The following is a 20,444-nucleotide window of genomic DNA, read 5'->3' as shown; positions in this document are numbered from 1 at the left end:
TCTCTGCTGGCGGATCTGAGTGAGCCTTTAAACAGCCCCATTGGCCTGGTACCAAGGCAGTCGCCCCAGGAAGGAGCTGTCATCCCTGGGACCTGTCTGCCTGCTGATAACACACCCAGTGGGTCCAGAGACCAGAGCTGGACAACGGAGCCCTTGGCTTGGATGCTCTGGTCCGCTCTGTGGCCTGGGGATAAAACCGGTTGATGATGGGTCCAGGGGGTTGGGTGACCATAGCACAAAAGGCTCCATCATGACTGATCCCCAGAGAGGCCCTGGCTAAGAAGGCCTGGAGCCTACCGTCCCCCCTTACTGGCAGCAGACTGGGCCCTGGGGCGGGGTAAAGCACAGTGCCAGGACATGGGGGAGGGAAGAAAGCTTGCTGGGGGTGGGGGGGGTCTGTGCTGTACCTGTCCCAGGGGAGGGCAGAGGAGCAGGTTTTCACTCCAGCAATGGAGAAGAGGGAGGAATCTGCAAGGACGCTTTTCCCCAGCAGCTTCCAGCCTGACCCAGTTTTGCTTTCTGCAGTGAAACCAGGTCTCGGGAACGGCTGCGTGCAGGACCCAGGCACGGTCTGATTGTGCATGTGGCCTTGATAAGGATTTTTACGCAGTTGCCGATGGAGTCAAACGATGGTGCCGCCCCGAGGGAGCAGAGAAGCTGGCTCCCTTAGCACAGATCCCACAGGCAGGAGCTCTCCCTGGGTCCTCGTTCCACCTCTTCCCCCTCTCTGCCCTGCTGCAGCGACCAAGCGGAGGAGAGAGCTCAGCTGATCAGAGGAAGGGAGGGCTGTGTTGCACTCCCAGTACACAGGTGGGCTGGATGATAGTGCCCTTCACAGTCACTTTAGAGGAAGGGAAGCCCAGGCTGCTGTGAGTGGATCCCAGCCTGGGCTCACCACCACGCTCGCACAGAGCCAGAGGAGCATTTCTGTTTTTAGAGTGAGCTCTTGGATCCCCCCCGAAAGCGACTGACCCGGCGTAAAACACACAGCAATGTCCCAACCCCAAGGGACGCTCGCTCCCCTTCTCGGTGGGCAATAAGCTCATCACTGCAAGGGCAAGAGACACAGCTGGCCCGGCCCAGCCCACAGGTTTGCTGAGCCTTCCTCCAAAGGGTTAACGGGGACTTCGAGTGTTATTGTCCTGGAAAACAGCCGAGCAGCGCCCCTCCCTGCACAGGACAGCTGGCAGCTGGTCACACACCTGGGGCCGGGTGTGTGCTACAGAGTTAGGCTGGCATAGCTCTGCCGGCCAGGGGTGTGAAAAAATGACACCCCGAACCGCCATAACTGCTGGCAAAATTCCCAATGGAGACGTAACTATGCCAGCAGAAGAGCACTTCCAACAGCGGCCTGACATCGGGTTCGGGGAGGTGGGGCAGCTGTGCCAGCAGCTGCCTTACGGTTCATCTACACTAAGGGGCTCTGCCAGAGTCAGGCCTTAGCAACGGGCAGACGCCGGTCCTCAGAGAGGGGAGAAGCATTGGGCGAAGCAATGCTTGCGGGGAGGAGGGGCAGCACGGAGCTCGAGGAGGGGCAGAGCTGGCCTGGCCAGATGAGGGCTGCAATGCACTTGGGGGTGACGTGGCAGATGGGCTGCAGCGCTGGGTGACACACTTCCACGATGGCGCAGGGGCCCCAAAACATACATCGCAGGCGGCTTCGCTGGTCCCGCAAGCCACAGATGCAGGACAGACCGCCACAGCGGGGCTGCGTGGTGGCCCTGCGCCAAGCCCTGCTTCGGCGCGCGCCAGCCAGGGAGAGGGAGAAGCCGGTTTACTCCACGGAATCCTGAATTCTTCTGTGGAGGAACGGGGCCGAGGCCTGACAGTGGCCGGTTCACGTCTCGGCAGGGGCCCATGCGAGCAGTGGTCGGCCACGGCACACCCAGCCGGGCTCTGGCAGTGACAGGAGTGAGCCAGAGGGCCCCAGAGTGCACCTGGAGCTCATGGAGGGGAGGCGGACGCGAGTGGAAAGCAGTTTCTCCCTGCCCCCATCAGCTTCTTCCCCGAGGCGCGAGAGAGTCGGTCACCTGGGCTGTACGTGTAGAACTCCAGGGACCGGCGTCCTCCTCGCCCTTCCCAGCCAGGCCCAGCGGCAGAGGACCCACCTGCGGCGTCCGTGGCACAGAGGCAGCAGCCGGGGGGTGGGATTTCAGGGCAACGCAAGGGTTGAAGCGGAGCCAGGCTTTTATCAAAGTGCTAAGTTCCCTTTCCCACTGTGCCCGCCCTGCAGAAGGCAGAGAACAGCCGTGGCGCGGGGACATGCAGAGTCAGTGCCCTGAACGGTCAGTCTATTCTGAGCCCCTTGCTGGACTTCACGCTCCTTCTGATCACCCCACATCAGAGCCCAGTGGGCACGCCGATTCCAGCCCAGCTTGCTTTGCCACCTTCATTCACCAGGCCGCCTGCCCCCAGCACTCCCACCCGTGCTCCAGGAGCACTGGCAGGAGGAGACAGGTCCACAGCAATTATCCCCCTGCCCAGAGCACACAGCAGTGGGGCCAGCTCCTACGGGGCTCCCGTACTGCATCCAAAGGAAGGAGGAGCTACATCTGGGAGGTCCCAGGGTGTGGTACAGAGACCAGCAACATTCTCCTCCACTCTCCGGATAAGAATCCCCGTAGATGGCACATCCCCTACTCCCTTGGGAGAGACTATTCCCCAGGCTACCTGAGATCTGAGTTCAACACTGGCCTCTGAAACCAGATTTTCCCCTGGAGGGTGCTCAGAACCTCTGGGGGAAAAATTCAGGCTCCTTATGACTTGGGATGTGGTCACCTACATCCTCAAGTCATTGCCCAAGGGGCTCAGACACCACAGCTGGTGAAGAGGGCCCAGCTGCAATGGATCTGGGATGAGGTCCACCAGCGGGATCGGGCCCACGGTCCCTATGATCTTCATAAGAACAGCCATCCTGGGTCAGATCAATCATCTGTCTAGCCCAGTATCCTGCCTTCCAATGGTGGCCAATGCCAGACGCTTCAGAAGGAATGACCAGAACCGGGCAATTATCAAGTGATCCATTCCCTGTCATTCTGTCCCAGCATCTGGAAGTCAGAGGTTTAGGAACACCCAGAGCACAGGGTTACACCCCTGACCATCGTGGCTAATAGCCATTGACCGATCTAGCCTCCATGAACTTTCTAATTCTTTTTTGAACCCAGTTACATTTTAGGCCTTCATAACATCCCCTGGCAATGAGTTCCACAGGTTGACTGTGCGTTGTGTGAAAAAGTACTGTTTGTTTTAAACCCTGTTGCCTATTCACTGGGTGACCCCTGGTTCTTGTGGTATGTGAAGAGGTAAATAACACTTCCCTATTCACTTCCTCCACACCTGTCATGATTGTATAGACCTCTATCATATCCCCCCTTCGTCGTCTCTTTTCCAAGGTGAACAGTCCCAGTCTTTCAAAACTTTCCTCATACAGAAGCTGTTCCATCCCCCCGATCATTTTTGTTGCCCTTCTCTGCATCTTTTCCTATTGTAATATATCCTTGTCAAGATGGGACGACCAGAACTGCACTCAGCTGCTTCAGAGAGTGGCTAATTCTGGCAGCTGTTTGAGTCCAAAGGAAATCTCCGAAAGCCTAGGCAGCCCATTAAGCACCCTCTAACTTTGATAACCCAGGGCACTGCTGAGCTGCCGTATTTCAGGCAGCTAAGCTCACTGCAAGAAGAGCTGAAAGCTTTCCTGTTTGCCACAATTGTGGCACATGTATATTGGAGCCCCAAGAGTTAGAGATTAGCTTTACCCTTCCTTCCCTCTGCTCACCTTACAGGGATGCAGCCTACAGTGCGAGAGGCAATTTAACAGGCCTGGTAAAGTTAGACGGAACCACTCCAAAACATTGTAGGCCTAAAAGCAAACCTGCCCTGCGCCCCTCTTGCTGTCTCACAGCTTCCACCTGGCCGCAGGAAGATTGTAGAATAATTGGAAAATGATCTTCCGTCAGGGAGTTTTAAAATGTATTTCCCTGCAGAGGTTCGGAAAGGCCCCCTCCAAACACAGCAGTGTGTCAGATTGAACTGGGCGCTAAGACAGTGAGAAACCAGCTGGGAAAAAATCCAGAATTGTGCTCCACACCTGAAGCATCCATCTGTTCCAAAATGGGCCTCTGTTTGCACCTGCAGTCAACTGCATCCCAAGTCGGCACAGCAGGAAGCTAACGCTTCAGCACACGGATTCAAGAATCAATAAGAAAGGAAGTTGTGGGTCACATACTCCACCTTACCCTGCTGGGGAGGTCAGCCATTCTGCACCGGCCCACCTGGGTACTTGGATCAGTACCCATTCTGCACCAGCCCACCTGGTACTTGGTACCCATACCGCACTGGCCCACCTGGTACTTGGTACCCATTCCGCACCGGCCCACCTGGTACTTTTTGGGGCATAGAAGTTCATCTCAACCACTTCACCGTCACTAGTCAATAAGACCCATCTTTGTCCCACCTCTACCTTGCTGGCCATCTAGCTATCCCTTGCAGGTCCAATGCCTCTTGTTTACAGAACCTCAGATTGCGCTGGTCCCTCGTCCATAGAAAGGGCCCTGCTTTCCACCCATCCTTCTGCCCAGCACAGCTGAACTCCATGGCAAAAGTCAAAAACAGCTGTGGGGCCCACGGCAGAGAAGCACGTATAGACCTACCCTACAGGGAAGTCCAGGATTATTATTCCTCAAATGGTGCATTCTCTCGCTCCCTCTTCCCTGAATCCGTGCTAGGGCAGCTATATTTCCAGTGCCTGAGGCACACGCAGGGCCCCCCGCAACCCACATTCTGATCTGTTACAAATTTCCCGCAGCATCGCTCAATTCGGACTTCAATGAATTTACTCTGAATTTATCCCAGAGTCTCCCGGACCAGAATTTATGAATCGACCCCCTCTGCATTTAACACAGGATACATTCCATAAAGAGGGTCACATCTGCAGCATAAGCCACAGCGTCCAGATCTTCAGTCTAGACCAGTATTTCCTGATCCCCAGGGGAGGCTGCCTGATGGGGTCATGGCTTTTTAACACATTTAGATGCGTCACAGGGGGACTCCTGGCCAAACACAGGGCTGGAAAGCCTCTTCCCCTCCGGCTGCAGCTGCAAACCTCCCCTTGGGCTTCCCGCCTGAAACGAGCCCTTTCAGCAGCTCTAGCGAGCAGAGGTGATGGGGGCCAGCCCAGGTGGGGAGCTGTGGTGCTGCATGGGGCTGTTTTTAGAGACTGTCACGTTTAGCCCGCAGCACAGGGGCTTCAGATGATGCTGGTGAGCAACGAGGAGCAGCTCTGAAGAGCTGGGTCGAAAGCTGGTGGCTACAAGATGGAGCTGTCCTCAGAGGGAGGAAGTGGGGCAAGACCTTCAGGGAGGCAGGAAGGGGGGTGGGGTGCAGCGGCCCCTGACCGTCAAGAAACACATAGACTGTTTTTTACCTGAAAGAGGGCGACTGTAACTTTTCACACTCTCTCCCCAACCTCTCCATCCTCCTCCTCAAAGGAAACCTGGGCAGCACCTTCAAAAGACCAGCTGGGGGGCTCGGGCCTCATCCACACTTCAAACGCGACAGCGGCCCAGCTGCGGTGCTTAGTGTAGACGCTCCCTACGCCAACGGGGTTTCGGGGAAGGTCTCCCAGCAGCCTGGGCAATCCACCTCCCCGAGAGGAAAGAGCCAGAATGACGGAAGAATTCTTGTGTCGACCTAGTGCTGTCCGCGCTGGGAATTAGGTCTGCTTAACTGCTTTGCTCAGGGTATGGATTTTCACACCCCTGAGCACCGTGGCTGGGTCGATGGAATTTTCTAGGGTAGACCAGCCCGTAAATTCATAACTGCCAGGCCCCAAAAGCCATGGACTCAGTTGTGACGCTGGTTTACCAGCTCATCACAACAATCTGAATCACACTAACTCTCCTTTCTCCCGGGGCAGCAGGAGGGTTAACTGCCCACTTCACTCTGAATGGTCTCTTGCAACCCGTGCAACTCCTTATGCTTCACAGAGCACGTCTACACTACAAGCTTAATTCAAGCTTTGTTAGGTCGATTAACAGCCGCTGCAGTAATTATTTTGGTGGCTGATGTCCACACTACCCTTCTGTCCTCACCAGGAGCGCTTCCACCCACAGAAGAGGGGTGGGGTGCGGGGGGCTGAGAGCCAGGGCTCAGCTCTGCATAGCTCCCTGCTGGGAGCCCAGCTGTCCCCGGGCCGTCATGCCTTCCTGCTCCTAGCTGGGAGCGAGGTGGGAAGCCTCCTGGAGCTACTCACCTCGGCGGGGAGATCCTCGAGGGCAGGTGTGGGCACCATGCGCTCATCACACAGCTCCTTGGGAGATCTGACTAGCCCCGGGGGATCCCTCCTGGCAGAAGAGGTGGATTCCCGGGGAACCTTAGAAGAACAAACAAGATGGAGGAGAGAAGCCCTAGCTCCAAAAGACAGAGTTGTGAGACGAGAGGAAACACGCCAAGATGACTCGGGACCCCGTTATTGTTTCAAGGCCCTCGTTACACCGTTCCCAAGCCTAGAGAGCAGGCTCAGCTCCCTCGTTCGGATGGAATTTTACTCCTCTCTGATCCAGGCCACGAGCCCGCCATTGTGGTAATTCAGGGCGAGACCCAGTGATGCACGGTGCATCTCGCTGTGCTGTGGGCTGCACCCACAATACTCCTGGAATGGCCCCCATGCTCCTCCTGACCACCCAGCTCCTTCAGGAGCCATCCCCTCTGCCCAGATCTCGGGCTCCCCGCACCCAGAGGGCAGGGAAAGAAGCACTCACTCCACACGCACTATGGAGAAAAACCCCAGACAGGGACCAATACGGGTCTGGATTTCTCTCCTCCCCAGTGACCACGTCCCTGATCCCCAGAACTTCTGTTTCAAGAGAGATTCTGTGGATTCCACAGGGTCTGAACATGCCTGGGTGGCCAAGAGGCCATGAACTCACAAATCCACAGTTATGGGCTATTCCAACTTCTAGCCAGGCCCCAGTATGGGCGTAAGGAGCCGCCCTGGTACAAAGCTGCCCGCCATGAAACGCCACCAAGCCAGTGTGGAGCCATTTCACTTTTGTGCTCCGATTCGGGGAGTGGTTCTAGGATTCCAAAGATCACCAGGGATGGAACCAAATCAGGTAAGATGAGGTGGCTTCAGCCCTGCCCCGCACTGTTCCCCTCTCGGTGTGGCCCCTGCAGCTGTCAGGAGAGGGCAGAGCCAGGGAGCTCAAAACACCCCAACACAAGCAGGTTCCCGGGAACGTGTGGTCTCCAACTGTTTATATTCTGCACGTAAGTGTTCTGTACAAGCACCGCTATTCACAGGCCTCAGATTGACACAGGGACACACACCCGTGGTTTGCAGATTTGCATCTTAAGACGCTGTTCTGTCGAAGTGTGAAGAATATCTTAGCACCTCCCGTGGTCTCTCTCCCCCCAGTGCGTGCCAGGCGCACACCGGGGGTGTATGGGAGGAGTCTCACACCCACACACACGTACGTCGAGTGCATGCTTATGTCTAGGGGCTGGACTGGCTCCGTCCTCAGTGGTTCACCAAGCCAGGCCTTTATTTTAGAAGTGAATGTCTTGTCTCTAGCCCGCAGGTCACACGCGCAAAAAAGCCTTCAAAAGGGGAAGGGACACAGGGACCCCTGCTGGAGTGTGCAGCACCGGCTGGTGCAGCGAGACGGGGTGTCGGTGCACAGCCCCCCCCCGTGCCAGAGTTACTGGAGGTTGTCCCCCGGCTCGGTTTCACTGCTGCTTAGAGCGTGCAGGGGAGGCCGCGAATGGCCGGGACAGGAAGATCTAGGAGCACCGTCTCATGGTGCGGGAACAAACCACCACCTTCCTCCCCCACCCCGCGTGGCTCCTGTGTGCAGCCAGAGCCCTTTGTCCCCTGACTCACAGCGGTCTGGGGAAACCCAGAGACATGCTAAATGCTTCACACTAGATGACGTGACATTCTGGGGACACAGTGACCTCGGAGGAAAGAGATTCCACGCAGCTATCTGCTCCCATCCCTTGCGGGGGGAGAGCAGTCACCTGCGCCGTGACACGCTGGCCCAGGGCAAAGCCCTTTCAAACGAAACGGGCGAACGGCAGCGGGCGGCACGGGCCGTGTTCAACAGGCCTGGAACCGCAGGGCGGGCTGCTGATCACGCCAGCGGTGCTTGGCCAGAGCGACAAATGGCCAGCTTGCGCTAGGATTAGCTCCAGCCACTCCCACCGGTTCTGCATTTCATGGAGTGCCAAATACAGCCGAAAACTGAAGATCCGCGCTAATGCAGCGAGAGGCAGCGTAGCCTAGTGGATAGGTCACTGGACCCAGACCTGAATTCCAGTCCCAGCTTTGCTACTGACCTGCTGGGTGATCCTGAGCGGACAAGTCAGATCCCCTCCCCTTGTCTTACAGCCAACTGGCAAAGGGGCTCCAGGAATATCCGGGTTCTGGTCTTTACACTCCGGTGGGGTCTCTAGATGCTATTGCAATAAAAAGTGACCCCAAAACACACGCACCCCCACGCACTTCCCTGGGAAGGAAACGTCCTTATTTTGCCAATTGCTCGGGGTTGTGGCAGGTACAGAGATCTCTAGACAGCTTAGGGTGACCGGATAGAAAGTGAGAAAAATCGGGATGGGGTGGGGTAATAGGCACCTATATAAGAAAAAGCCCGGAATATCTGGGCCATCCCTATAAAATCGGGACACCTGGTCACCCTAAGACAGTCTGACTCAGTGAAGGAAAACAAGTACGTTCCGGTTTCCCAAACCTCACTGGGAGGGTGGGGTGGATTGAGAGCCATGTACAGAGACGAACAATCCAAACAGAGTGGGGACGCTTGGAACAATCTTTCAGACGTGAGGCGAACACCCCAGAATCCGCTCGCTAATTCATGCCCACACCTGCCTGTCTGCTCCAAGCCTAGGCGATGGAGGTGACTGTCTAATAAGAAGAATTCCTAGCTCTTATAGAGCTGTCTCTCGTCAGATCTCAAAGCGCTTTACAAAGGAGGTTGGAGGCATTATCCCCATTTTACAGATGGGGAAACTGAGGCACAGAGAGGTACAGTGACTTGCCCGCAATTACTCCACAGGCCAATGGCAGAGCCAGGAATAGTACTCAGGTCTCTTGAGTCCCAGTGCCCTCCCCACTAGGCTATACTGCCCAACAATACCTGTGAACACAACACACACAGGCAGGAACACCCGCCAAAGCTCCAAAGAGCCATGGCGAATCCCAAGCACTGCCCATGGCTGCAAGCTTGCACCCAGATCATGAAAGCACAATACGGGCTCTGCTGGGTGGACAGGTCCACGCTAAGTGGATTTTAATCACCTGGTGTGTTGGGCTTATTTGAAAAGCCTCCAGAGCGCCATTCAAACACTATTAATTGCCAATCTCTCTTAATGCGTGCAACATGCCCGCACTGTCTCCGTGCCATGGTGGGACGCTCGCCCAGCTGCTAGAGCCCATCGTTCAGACACCAGCCACAGCCACTTAACTTCCTCATCTGGGACCTGCCAGACGGATCCCACACAAGCTGACAGTCATCATCAAGTGAAAAGGCAAACCAGCTCGTTTCTCTCCTCCCGCCCCGGGCCTTCCTGCTCTGCTAGGTCTGTAGCTGCATCTTCCTTTGCAAACCCACGCTGGGCAATCCAGGGCACGCAACATCACGGCTGCAGAGTTAAGCGGCAGCCCAGGAAAGCATTATGGTTCCTACAGCAGCCCAGCTCCCTGAACCTCGGGGCGGGGGCGGGTTTGCAATCAAATCAGCAGGCTAGATGAGTGAGGAACATGCTAAAGCCCAGCTAGCTGGAAAGAAACAACACACAGGCGACCTTGGGCCACCACTTTTAACGATGTCGCCAGCTGATTCCACGCATCGAAGCATGAGCCTCGACTGCCAGGTGCAAGGGACACAGGCCTGTCAGCTCAGGGCCTCTATGGGGGCCACAATTCCTCGCACGCGCTCGGCCCAAACCAGCATGCTCAAAACCAGCAGCGTGGATGTTGTGGCGCGGGCTGCGGCTTGGGATGGCCACCCAAGTTCCCGTCAGCCTGAGCTTGGGTAGCTAGCCTGAGCCGGCCCCGCCGCTGCAACGGTGCCCCGGCTATTTTGAGCAGAGCGGAGCTGGTGCGAGTCTGTCTGCCCGGGCTGGGAACCGCAGCGTAGACGTGCCCTTGGCTGCTGGAGGAACAAAGTCACACTGCTAGCGTGCGCAACGGGGCCAAAGTAAGCAGACTTTGGGTGCCCGGTCAGTAGATCTGACCGGACATTGTCAGGTCCCCTTTTTGGCCAGGCTTTCCGGTCGAAAACCGGTCACCCGGCAACCCTACCAGGGCCATCTTAGCAAAGTTTTTGGCATTTCATTTCCTAGGATTTCTTTTCAAAGGTAGGACTGCAGGTAACCCCAGGATTTCTTGCTCTTTGGGGTGCATGGGCTTTTCGTCAGCTCTCCTGGATGTCCTGGGCTTTGGCCAGGAAGGACTCTTCTGCGTGGAGCAGTAAGAGTTATCCCCCCGAATCGCGCCAGGTGTCCCAGCAGCAGCTCAACCCAGGCAGGCAAAGTGCACAGATCATCAAAGGGGGAGGGAGCTCGTCCAGGCTCTGCTCAAAAGCTCCACCGATACCCACTGACCGTGCACAGAAATTATTCTTCACCCCTGCATGTTCTCGCGCCCCGCCATCATCTAGCAAACCATGTGCTCCTGGAGGGCGGGGCCCAGCCCACTTTGGCTGAAGCCTTGTTAAAAATAATGCATTCGGATTTTCTTTTCGAAAAAGCATCACAAGAAGGGAGCCCTCCCCCAACCCGCAACTTCCCCTCCTGCAGGAAGAGGTGAAGGATTTTAGCGTGTAGTGGCTCAGGCTCTTGGGGGTGATCTTGGGCTACTCCTTTCCCCTCTCTGTGCCACATCAATACATTTTTGGAAACTTTTAAAACACCACGATAACAGAGGCTCCCCCGAAGAAAAACAAAAAACGGTGAGAAGGCCAAAAAACCACCCCCCTAGCAAAACAGAGTAAAAGAGGCAAAAAGACATCCTTTCAAAACGGGAAGTCAAAATCCTACTGAGGAAAACAGAAAGGACCCTAAACTCTGGCAAGTCAAGTGTAAAAGTATAATTAGGCAGGCCCAAAAAGAATAGAAGAGCAACGAGCACAACTAAGAGCAGATTTTTTAAAGTACATCTGAAGCAAGAAGCCTGCCAAACAGTCATTAGGCCCACTGCACAATCGGGGTGCCAAAAAGCACTCGGGGAAGACAAGGCCGTTGCAGAGAAGCTAAATGAATTCTCTGCATCGTTCTTGACGGCTGAGGAGAGGAGGGAGATACCTGTACCTGAGTCCTTCTTTTTTGGTGACAAATCGGAACAACTGTCCCAGATTGAGGTGTCAACAGAGGAGATTTTGGAACAAACTGGAATTACCATGTAATTTAAGACACCCCGACCAGATGGGATTCACCCCCAAAGTTGGAAGGAACTCTAATATGAAACTGCAGAACTACTAACAGGGGTACGTAACCTATTGCTTAAATCAGCCTCTGTATCAGATAACTGGAGGGCAGCTAATGTAACCCTGGTGTCAGAGTAGCCGCCGTGTTAGTCTGTATCTGCAAAAAGAACAGGAGGACTTGTGGCACCGTAGAGACTAACCAATTTATTTGAGCATGAGCTTTCGTGAGCTACAGCTCACTTCATCAGATGCATAGAATGGAACACATAGTAAGAAGATAGATATATACACACAGAGAACATGAAAAGGTGGAGTAAGAGGCTAATTAATTAAGATGTGCTATTATCAGCAGGAGAAAAAAAAACTTTTGTAGTGATCATCAAGATGGCCCATTTAGACTCCTCCTGAAGGTTGAAACAACAGACTGGACTTCTACATAGAGTGCTTCCGTCGACTTGCATGGGCTGAAATTGTGGAAAAGCAGCATCACTTGCCCCATAACCTCAGCCGTGCTGAACACAATGCCATCCACAGCCTCAGGAACAACTCTGACATCATAATCACAAAGGCTGACAAAGGAGGTGCTGTCGTCATCATGAATAAGTTGGAATATGAACAAGAGGCTGCTCGGCAGCTCTCTAAATTCACATTCTACAGGCCATTATCCTCTGATCCCACTGAGGGTTACCAAAAGAAATTACACCATCTGCTCAAGAAACTCCCTGAAAAAGCACAGGAACAGATCTGTGTAGACACATGCCTAGAACCCCAAGCAGGGGTATTCTATTTGCTACCCAAGATCCATAAACCTGGAAATCCTGGATGCCCCATCATCTCAGGAATTGGCAGGATTGTCTGGCAATGTAGACTCTCTCCTCAGGCCCTATGCTACAAGCACTCCTAGCTATCTTCGAGACACCACTGACTTCCTGAGGAAACTACAATCCATCGGTGATCTTCCTGAAAACACCATCCTGGCCACTATGGATGTAGAAGCCCTCTACAACAACATTCCACACAAAGATGGGCAACAAAGCATCAGGAACAGTATCCCCAATAATGTCACGGCAAACCTGGTGGCTGAACTTCATGACTTTGTCCTCACCCACAACTATTTCACATTTGGAGACAACTTATACCTTCAAGTCAGCCGCACTGCTGTGGGTACCCGCATGGCCCCACAGTGTGCCAACATTTTTATGGCTGACTTAGAACAACGCTTCCTCAGCTCTCGTCCCCTAATGGCCCTACTCTACTTGCGCTATATTGATGACATCTTCATTGTCTGGACCCATGGAAAAGAAGCCCTTGAGGAATTCCACCATCATTTCAACAATTTCCATCCCACCACCAACTTCAGCCTAGACCAACAAGCGGTCTATTTCCTGGACACTACAGTGCTAATAAGCAATGGTCACATAAACACTACCCTATACCAGAAACCTGCTGACCGCTATACTTACCTACATGCCTCCAGCTTCCATCCAGGACATACCACACGATCCATTGTCTACAGCCAAGCTCTAAGATACAACCGCATTTGCTCCAATCCCTCAGACAAACACCTAAAAGATCTCTATCAAGCATTCTTAAAACTACAGTACCCACCTGCTGAAGTGAAAAAACAGATTGACAGAGCCAGAAGAGTACCCAGAAGTTGCCTACTACAGGACAGGCCCAACAAAGAAAATAACAGAACGCCACTAGCCGTCACCTTCAGCCCCCAACTAAAACCTCTCCAGCGCATCATCAGAGATCTACAACCTATCCTGAAAAATGATCCCTCACTCTCACAGATCTTGGGAGACAGACCAGTCCTCGCTTACAGACAGCCCCCCAACCTGAAGCAAATACTCACCAGCAACCACACACCACACAACAAAAACACTAACCTAGGAACCTATCCTTGCAACAAAGCCTGATGCCAACTCTGTCCTCATATTTATTCAAGTGACACCATCATAGGACCTAATCACTTTAGCCACACCATCAGGGGCTCGTTCACCTGCACATCTACCAATGTGATATCTGCCATCATGTGCCAGCAATGTCCCTCTGCCATGTACATTGACCAAACCGGACAGTCTCTGCTTAAAAGAATAAATGGACACAAATCTGACACCAGGAATCATAACATTCAAAAACCGGTAGGAGAACACTTCAACCTCTCTGGCCACTCAGTAACAGACTTAAGGGTGGCAATTTTGCAACAGAAAAGCTTCAAAAACAGACTCCAACAAGAAACTGCTGAGCTTAAATTAATATGCAAACTAGATCCCATTAACCTGGGTTTGAATAGGGACTTTGAGTGGCTGGGTCATTACACATATTGAATCTATTTCCCCGTGTTAAGTATCCTCACACCTTCTTGTCAACTGTCTAAATGGGCCATCTTGATTAGCACTACAAAAGTTTTTTTCTCCTCCTGATAATCATCTTAATTAATTTGCCTCTTATCCACCTTTTCATGTTCTCTGTATGTATATAGAAAAGGAGGACTTGTGGCACCTTAGAGACTAACCAATTTATTTGAGCATAAGCTTTCGTGAGCTACAGCTCACTTCATCGTATGCATTCAGTGGAAAATACAGTGGGGAGATTTATATACACACAGAACATGAAAAAATGGGTGTTACCATACACACTGTAAGGAGAGTGATCACTTAACATGAGCTATTACGAGCGGGGGTGGGGGGAGAGAAAACCTTTTGTGGTTTTAATCAAGGTGGGCCATTTCCAGCAGTTAACGGGAACGTTGGAGGAGCAGTGTGTGTGTGGGGGGGGGGTGTTCCTGTTAACTGCTGGAAATGGCCCACCTTGATTATCACTACAAAAGGTTTTCTCCCCCGCCCTCCCTCCCCCGCTCTTCTGCTGGTAATAGCTCATCTTAAGTGATCACTCTCCTTACAGTGCATATGGTAACACCCATTGTTTCATGTTCTGTGTGTATATAAATCTCCTCACTGTATTTTCCACTGCATGCATCTGATGAAGTGAGCTGTAGCTCACGAAAGCTTATGCTCAAAGAAATTGGTTAGTCTCTAAGGTGCCACAAGTCCTCCTTTTCTTTTTGCGAATACAGACTAACACGGCTGTTACTCTGAAACCTGTATGTGTGTGTGTATATATATATATCTTCTTACTATATGTTCCATTCTATGCATCCGATGAAGTAAACTGTAGCCCACGAAAGCTTATGCTCTAATAAATTTGTTAGTCTCTAAGATGCCACAAGTCCTCTGTTCTTTTTAATATAACACTGATTTTTTAAAAAGGCTCCAGAGGCTATCCTGGCAACTACAGGCCAGTGAGCCTAACTTCAGTATCAGGCAAGTTGGTTGAAACTATAATAAAGAACAGAATTCTCACACACACAGATGAACACAATATGCTGGGGAAGAGCCAACATGGCTTTTGTAAAGGGAACTTACGCCTCACCAATCCATTAGAATTCTTTGAGGGGGTTGACAAGCATGTGGACAAGGGGGATCCAATGGATATAGTGTACTTGGACTTTCAGAAAGTTTTTGGCAAGGTCCCTCACCAAAGGCTTTTAAGCAAAGTAAGCAGTCATGGGATAAAAAGGAAGGTCCTCTCATGGATCAGTAACTAGTTAAAAGACAGGAGACAAAGGGTAAGAATAAATGGTCACTTTTCAGAATGGAGAGAGGTAAATAGCAAGGCCCGCCAGGGACCTTTACTGGGACCAGCACTGTTCACCATGTTCATAAATGATCTGGAACAAGCAGTAAACCGTGAAGTGGCAAAGTTTGCAGACAATACAAAATTACTCAAAATAGTTAAGTCCGAAGTTGACTGGGAAGAGTTACAAAAGGAACTCACAAAACTGGGCAACAAAATGGCAGATGAAATTCAATGTTGATAAATGCAAAGTAATGCACGTTGGAAAACATAATCCCAACTACACATATAAAACGATGGGATCTAAAATAGCTGTTACCACTCAAGAAAGAGACCTTGGAGTCATTGTGGAGAGTTCTCTGAAAACATCCACTCAATGTGCAGCGGCCCTCGAAAAAGTGACCAGAATGTTGGGAACCATTAGAAAAGGGATAGATAATAAAACAGAAAAATATCAAATTGCCACTATATAAATCCATGGTACACCCACATCCTGAATACTGTGTGCAGATCTGGTCACCCCCTTTCAAGAAAGGTATGTGAGAATTGGAAAAAGTACAGAGAAGGGCAACAAAAATGATAAGGGGGATGGAACAGCTTCTATATTAGGAGAGATTAATGAGACTGCGACTTTTCAGCTTGGAAAAGAGACCACTGACGGGGGATGTGAGAGAGGTCTGTAAAATCATACCGGGTGTGGAGAAAGCGTATGGGGAAATGTTATTTACCCCTTCACATAACACAAGAACCAGGGGTCACTCAATAAAACTAATAGGCAACAAGTTTAAAACAAACAAAGGAAGTATTTCTTCACACAACGTCCAGTCAACTTGTGGAACTCCTTGCCAGGGGATGTTGTGAGGCCAAAACCATAACTGGGTTCAAAAAAGAACGAGCTAAGTTCATGGAGGATAGGTCCATCAATGGCTATTAGCCAGAATGGGTGGGGATGGTGTCCCTAGCCTCTGTTTGCAGAAGCTGGGAATGGGCAAAGGGGGATAGATCCCGTGATGATTGCCAACTCTGTTAGTTCCCTCTGGGGCACCTGGCACTGGGCACGGTCGGAGAACAGGGTGCTGGGCTGGATGGACCTTTGGTCTGACCCAGTCTGGTTGTTCTCATGTACTGGGCTAGACGGACCATTGGCCTGACCCAGTGGTGCCGTTCTTATGTAAAATGGAACAATGACACCAAACTGTTTCGTGGCTAAGGGTTTATAAACATCTCTCTGGTTTTCAAAGCAGTTACACCCTCAGCGATAGATGTGTGAAAAAGCTGGGACCAACCTCTTGGCTCCGAGCCCTGAGCTAAACCCGCTAGCCCACACGGCGCTCATGGGACACTTCCTACTCATCTCAAGCATGAACTTTTAACCAAGCTCTCGGCTTCTCCTGAGCATTCTGCAGGGATATTTCAGTCAACCCTTTTGCGTTGCAAAGAAATTGCTGCAGTTAATTGAAGGTTTTATTTTTCCATGAGAATTGAATTCTCCTTGCTCCATTAGCCTTTAAATTAACGCTGTGCAAATGTTAGCTAATTAATCAGCCCTCGCATCATCCCTGTAAGGTAGAGACTCTTGCCTAGGGTTCACTTCCAAATTCTCGTGAAGTATTTAGCAGCATCTCAGGTGAGATGTCACCAAGCCAGCCCGCAGGGCAAAGGCCAAGCCTTCTTCTGTCTATCCAAGACAACTGCAAGACTCCCACTCCTTTCCGACCTTGCAACCAGGAGTCAGTCCACAGGCTGGGGGCAGATGATTCAGGAGGCTGGATAAACCAGTCCTGCCAAGAAAGCCATGCCATGGTGGGCCTGCGACAACCTATCTGACCACCCTCCAGCTCACCACAGGCGGAATTCACCCCTAGGCAGAGGGGCCAGGACAAGGTTCATGCTCCACCTTATGAGCTGAACTGGGGTTTACATGGGATGGTGGGTGGACCCCAGGCCAGCCCCTCTGCAGAGAAGACAAAATCCTCCCTTCAAGCCCCCGGGAAGGAAGCAGGTGGGGATGTCATAGGGAAGGTCAGTCTAACACAATTGCTCGGGGAAGCTCTAGCAGCTGGGGGCTGAGCAGAAGCAGCCAGGAACAGGCGGCCTCACCAAAGAGCCTCCATGCTCGAGCGGCTGCGGCCATATGTCCTTGTGCCACGGCAGCCTGGGAAAGGGGAGATGCTGATGTCATCGGCCAGGCAGATGCTGCCGTGCTGACAGCTCCGATCTGGCATGTAGCAATCGGCAGCAGCCCCCAGACAGCATGCAAGGCAGGCTGATGGCTCTCCGAGGAGGTTCCCCCCGAAAGCCCCAACAAGGCCTACCACTCCCGGGGCAGGAGTCAAACCGAGCTTTTTTACCGTTATCGGCGATCGTCATCCTTGGGGTGGCATCCAAATCCACGGCGGATCGTCGAGAGGGGTAGCCCGTTGTTGCGGCCGCCAACAGGACCAAGAGGTAACAGGCCATACGGCTTCTCATCTTCCCAGGTGACCGAGGTCGCTGCTCTGCCGACACAAACTCTTTGCCAGTGGATGGGGGCCCAGCTCACAGAGATCGCCCCGCCGGCTCCTGCGTGTCTCACGGCGAACCACGATCGTGCTCCTGAAATACAGAGGAGAAGTTGAGCAGTGGAACACGCCGGTCCTTTCACCTGAGGATCTCAAAGCACTTCCCCAAACATTACGCTTCACAACAGCCCCATGAGACAGGGAATCATAGAACTGGAAGGGACCTTGAGAGGTCACCTAGTCCAGCCCCTGCACTCATGGCAGGACTCAGTAGGCTTTTATCTAGACCATCCCTGGCAGATGTTTGTCCAACCTGCTCTTAAAAATCTCCAATGATGAAGATTTCACAAACTCCCTGGGCAATTTATTCCAGTGCTTCACCACCCTGACAGTTAGGAAGTTTTTCCTAATGACCAACCTAAACCACCTTCACTGTAATTTAAGCCCATTGCTTCTTGTCCTAGCCTCAGAGGTTAATGAGATCAATTTTTCTCCCTCCTCCTTGTAACAACCTTTTATGTGCTTGAAAACTGTTCTCATGTCCTCTCTCAGTCGTCTCTTCTCCAGACTAAACTAACCCAGCTTTTTCAATCTTCCCTCATAGGTCATGTTTTCTAGACTTTTAATCATTTGTGTTGCTCTTCTCTGGGCTTTCTCCAATTTGTCCACATCTTTCCTGCCATGTGGCGCCCAGAGCTGGACACAATACTCCAGTTGTGGCCTAATCAGCGTGGAGTAGAGCAGAAGAATTACTTCTCGTGTCTTGCTTACAGCGTTCCTGCTAAGACAGCCCAGAAGGATGTTCACTTTTTTTGCAACAGTGCTACACTGTTGACTCATATTTAGTTTGTGATCCACTATGACCCCCAGATCCCTTTCCGCAGCACTCCTTCCTAGGCAGTCATTTCCCATTTTGTATGTTTGCAACTGATTGTTCCTTCCTAAGTGCAGTACTTTGCATTTGTCCTTATTGAATTTTCATCCTATTTACTTCAGACCATTTCTCCAGTTTGTCCAGATCATTTTGAATTTTAATCCTGTCCTCCAAAGCACTTGCAACCCCCTCCAGCTTGGTATCATCTGCAAACTTTATAAGTGTACTCTCTACACCATTATCTAAGTCACTGATGAAGCTATTGAACTGAGCCGGACACAGAACTGATCCGTGCGGGACCCCACTTGTTATGCCCTTCCAGTATGACTGTGAACCACTGATAACTACTCTCTGGGAACAGTTTTCCAACCAGTTCTGCACCCACCTTATAGTAGCTCCATCTAGGTTGCATTTCCCTAGTTTGTTTATGAGAAGTATTATCCCCTGCTGATAGATGGGGAAACTGAGGCAAAGAGAGGGGATGCAATTTACTCCAAGACACAGAATGAGTCAGTGGCAGAGGTAAGTATAGAAACCCAGGAGTTCTGAGCGTCACCTGCACTAGCCACTACACATCACTCCCTCTGGCTAGGGATTCTGTTCTGATAGGTTCTCCTCTTTCAACGGTATTAATTTGCTACATTTAATAAACATGCACAGCCTGTGGGAAAGACATTCAAACAGAAATGGCACCTTACCAAACCCCAGAAGCCTGCTACCCTCATCAAATCCAAACGCAAAAAGATCTACATCGCTACATTCTCCCACAGGCAAACGGTGGCCCACGTATTACAGAAATCGAAAGATTCCGTGCAGCTGGGTAACAGCTCAGTTACTCATTCTATCTGCATCATAACTACAGCATCTGAAAAGCTTGGGTGCAGCCATTTCCAGAAGAGGTGGTGTGGGAATAAACTGATTTATCCCTGCTCCCCCAGATTTTTTTATGCAAGATGCTAAGATGCACAAACACGTCACATTTACACTGCAATGAATTCGAGAAGGAGAGGATCCTTCGTGTTTTATTATACCTTGCAATCCGAGCACTTCATTTGAAATAATCAAGGTAATAAATATAATTAAAAAGAAGAAGTGGGACTTCCAGCCATCCTTGTGGTACCAGAGTCCCTATTTGCACTCTGCGTCCAGCACAGAGTCCTATGGAATGCATTGGGCATTTAGGGCCAATATTTCAGTCTCGTTTCGGCTAGTTTTTTGTTTTCCTACTGTACTAACCTGCCCCACCTGAAAGAACAAGCTAATCTAGGACCAAATTAAAGCCAAAAAAATCCAAGAGGAAACACTTGAGGGAGCAGGCAGCCTGCGGAACTCCCTGCTGCATGATGTCATGAAGCCTGATCCCAGGTCTGGGTTTTTAGAAGATGCAATGCATTTATTACTAACCCTTGGACCTATCTAAGCCGAGGAGCATTACAGAATTCATGCTTCATGGAGTCACCCCTCCCGTGTACTGCAATTACCAATTTGCACCCACAATAGATTCCAGTTCAAAGTCTATCTATCCCTTCATGCAATTGGCCCCGGTTCCCAGGGAGATCAGCATACCCTCTACCACTACAATCTCCGAGGTCAGCTCTGAGCTACAGAAACCATGACAACGCCAGCGTGGAGTGTCGGGGAGAAGGGCAGCAGGGAGAACGGTCCCGGGACTGGACAATTTCAGTGCTTTCATTCGCCCTTGCAAGAGACCTCCCTGACTAAAACCTCACCCGCTTCTTAGAGTTAACTGTCCCTGGAAGTGTTTTCCATATGCCATCCACCTGCTCACCCCAGACAGGAGACCCTGGGAACCAACCAAACTGCTTCTACAGGCAGGGAAGGAAGAGACAGAGTTTGGGTGATGTCTCTTTTTAACTGCTCAGGAGGCACTCAGACACTATGGAGATGGGTAACGGATAACACTAATAACCGATTACAAATGGGGGCAAGAAAGAATTAAGTAAGAACACAAGAACGGCCATACTGGGT

General features: G+C 51.5%; 1 protein-coding gene across 8 annotated transcripts in view; it reads right to left on the bottom strand.

Annotated features, from left to right (window-relative positions):
• SEMA4G (semaphorin 4G) overlaps window positions 1-20,444 on the bottom strand; it is a 108,324-nt gene that overhangs the window by 43,694 nt on the left and 44,186 nt on the right. For all 8 annotated transcript variants that reach the window (XM_073354523.1, XM_073354520.1, XM_073354521.1 and 5 more), the window contains one exon: window positions 17,432-17,675. In XM_073354523.1, the coding sequence (XP_073210624.1) occupies window positions 17,432-17,552 (121 nt within the window). In that variant the 5' untranslated portion in view covers window positions 17,553-17,675. The remainder of the gene's footprint in view (window positions 1-17,431; window positions 17,676-20,444) is intronic.

The sequence above is a fragment of the Lepidochelys kempii genome, chromosome 7, assembly GCF_965140265.1.
Source record: "Lepidochelys kempii isolate rLepKem1 chromosome 7, rLepKem1.hap2, whole genome shotgun sequence".
Lineage (NCBI taxonomy): Eukaryota > Metazoa > Chordata > Testudines > Cheloniidae > Lepidochelys > Lepidochelys kempii.
This window is presented reverse-complemented; position numbering and strand designations above follow the sequence as displayed.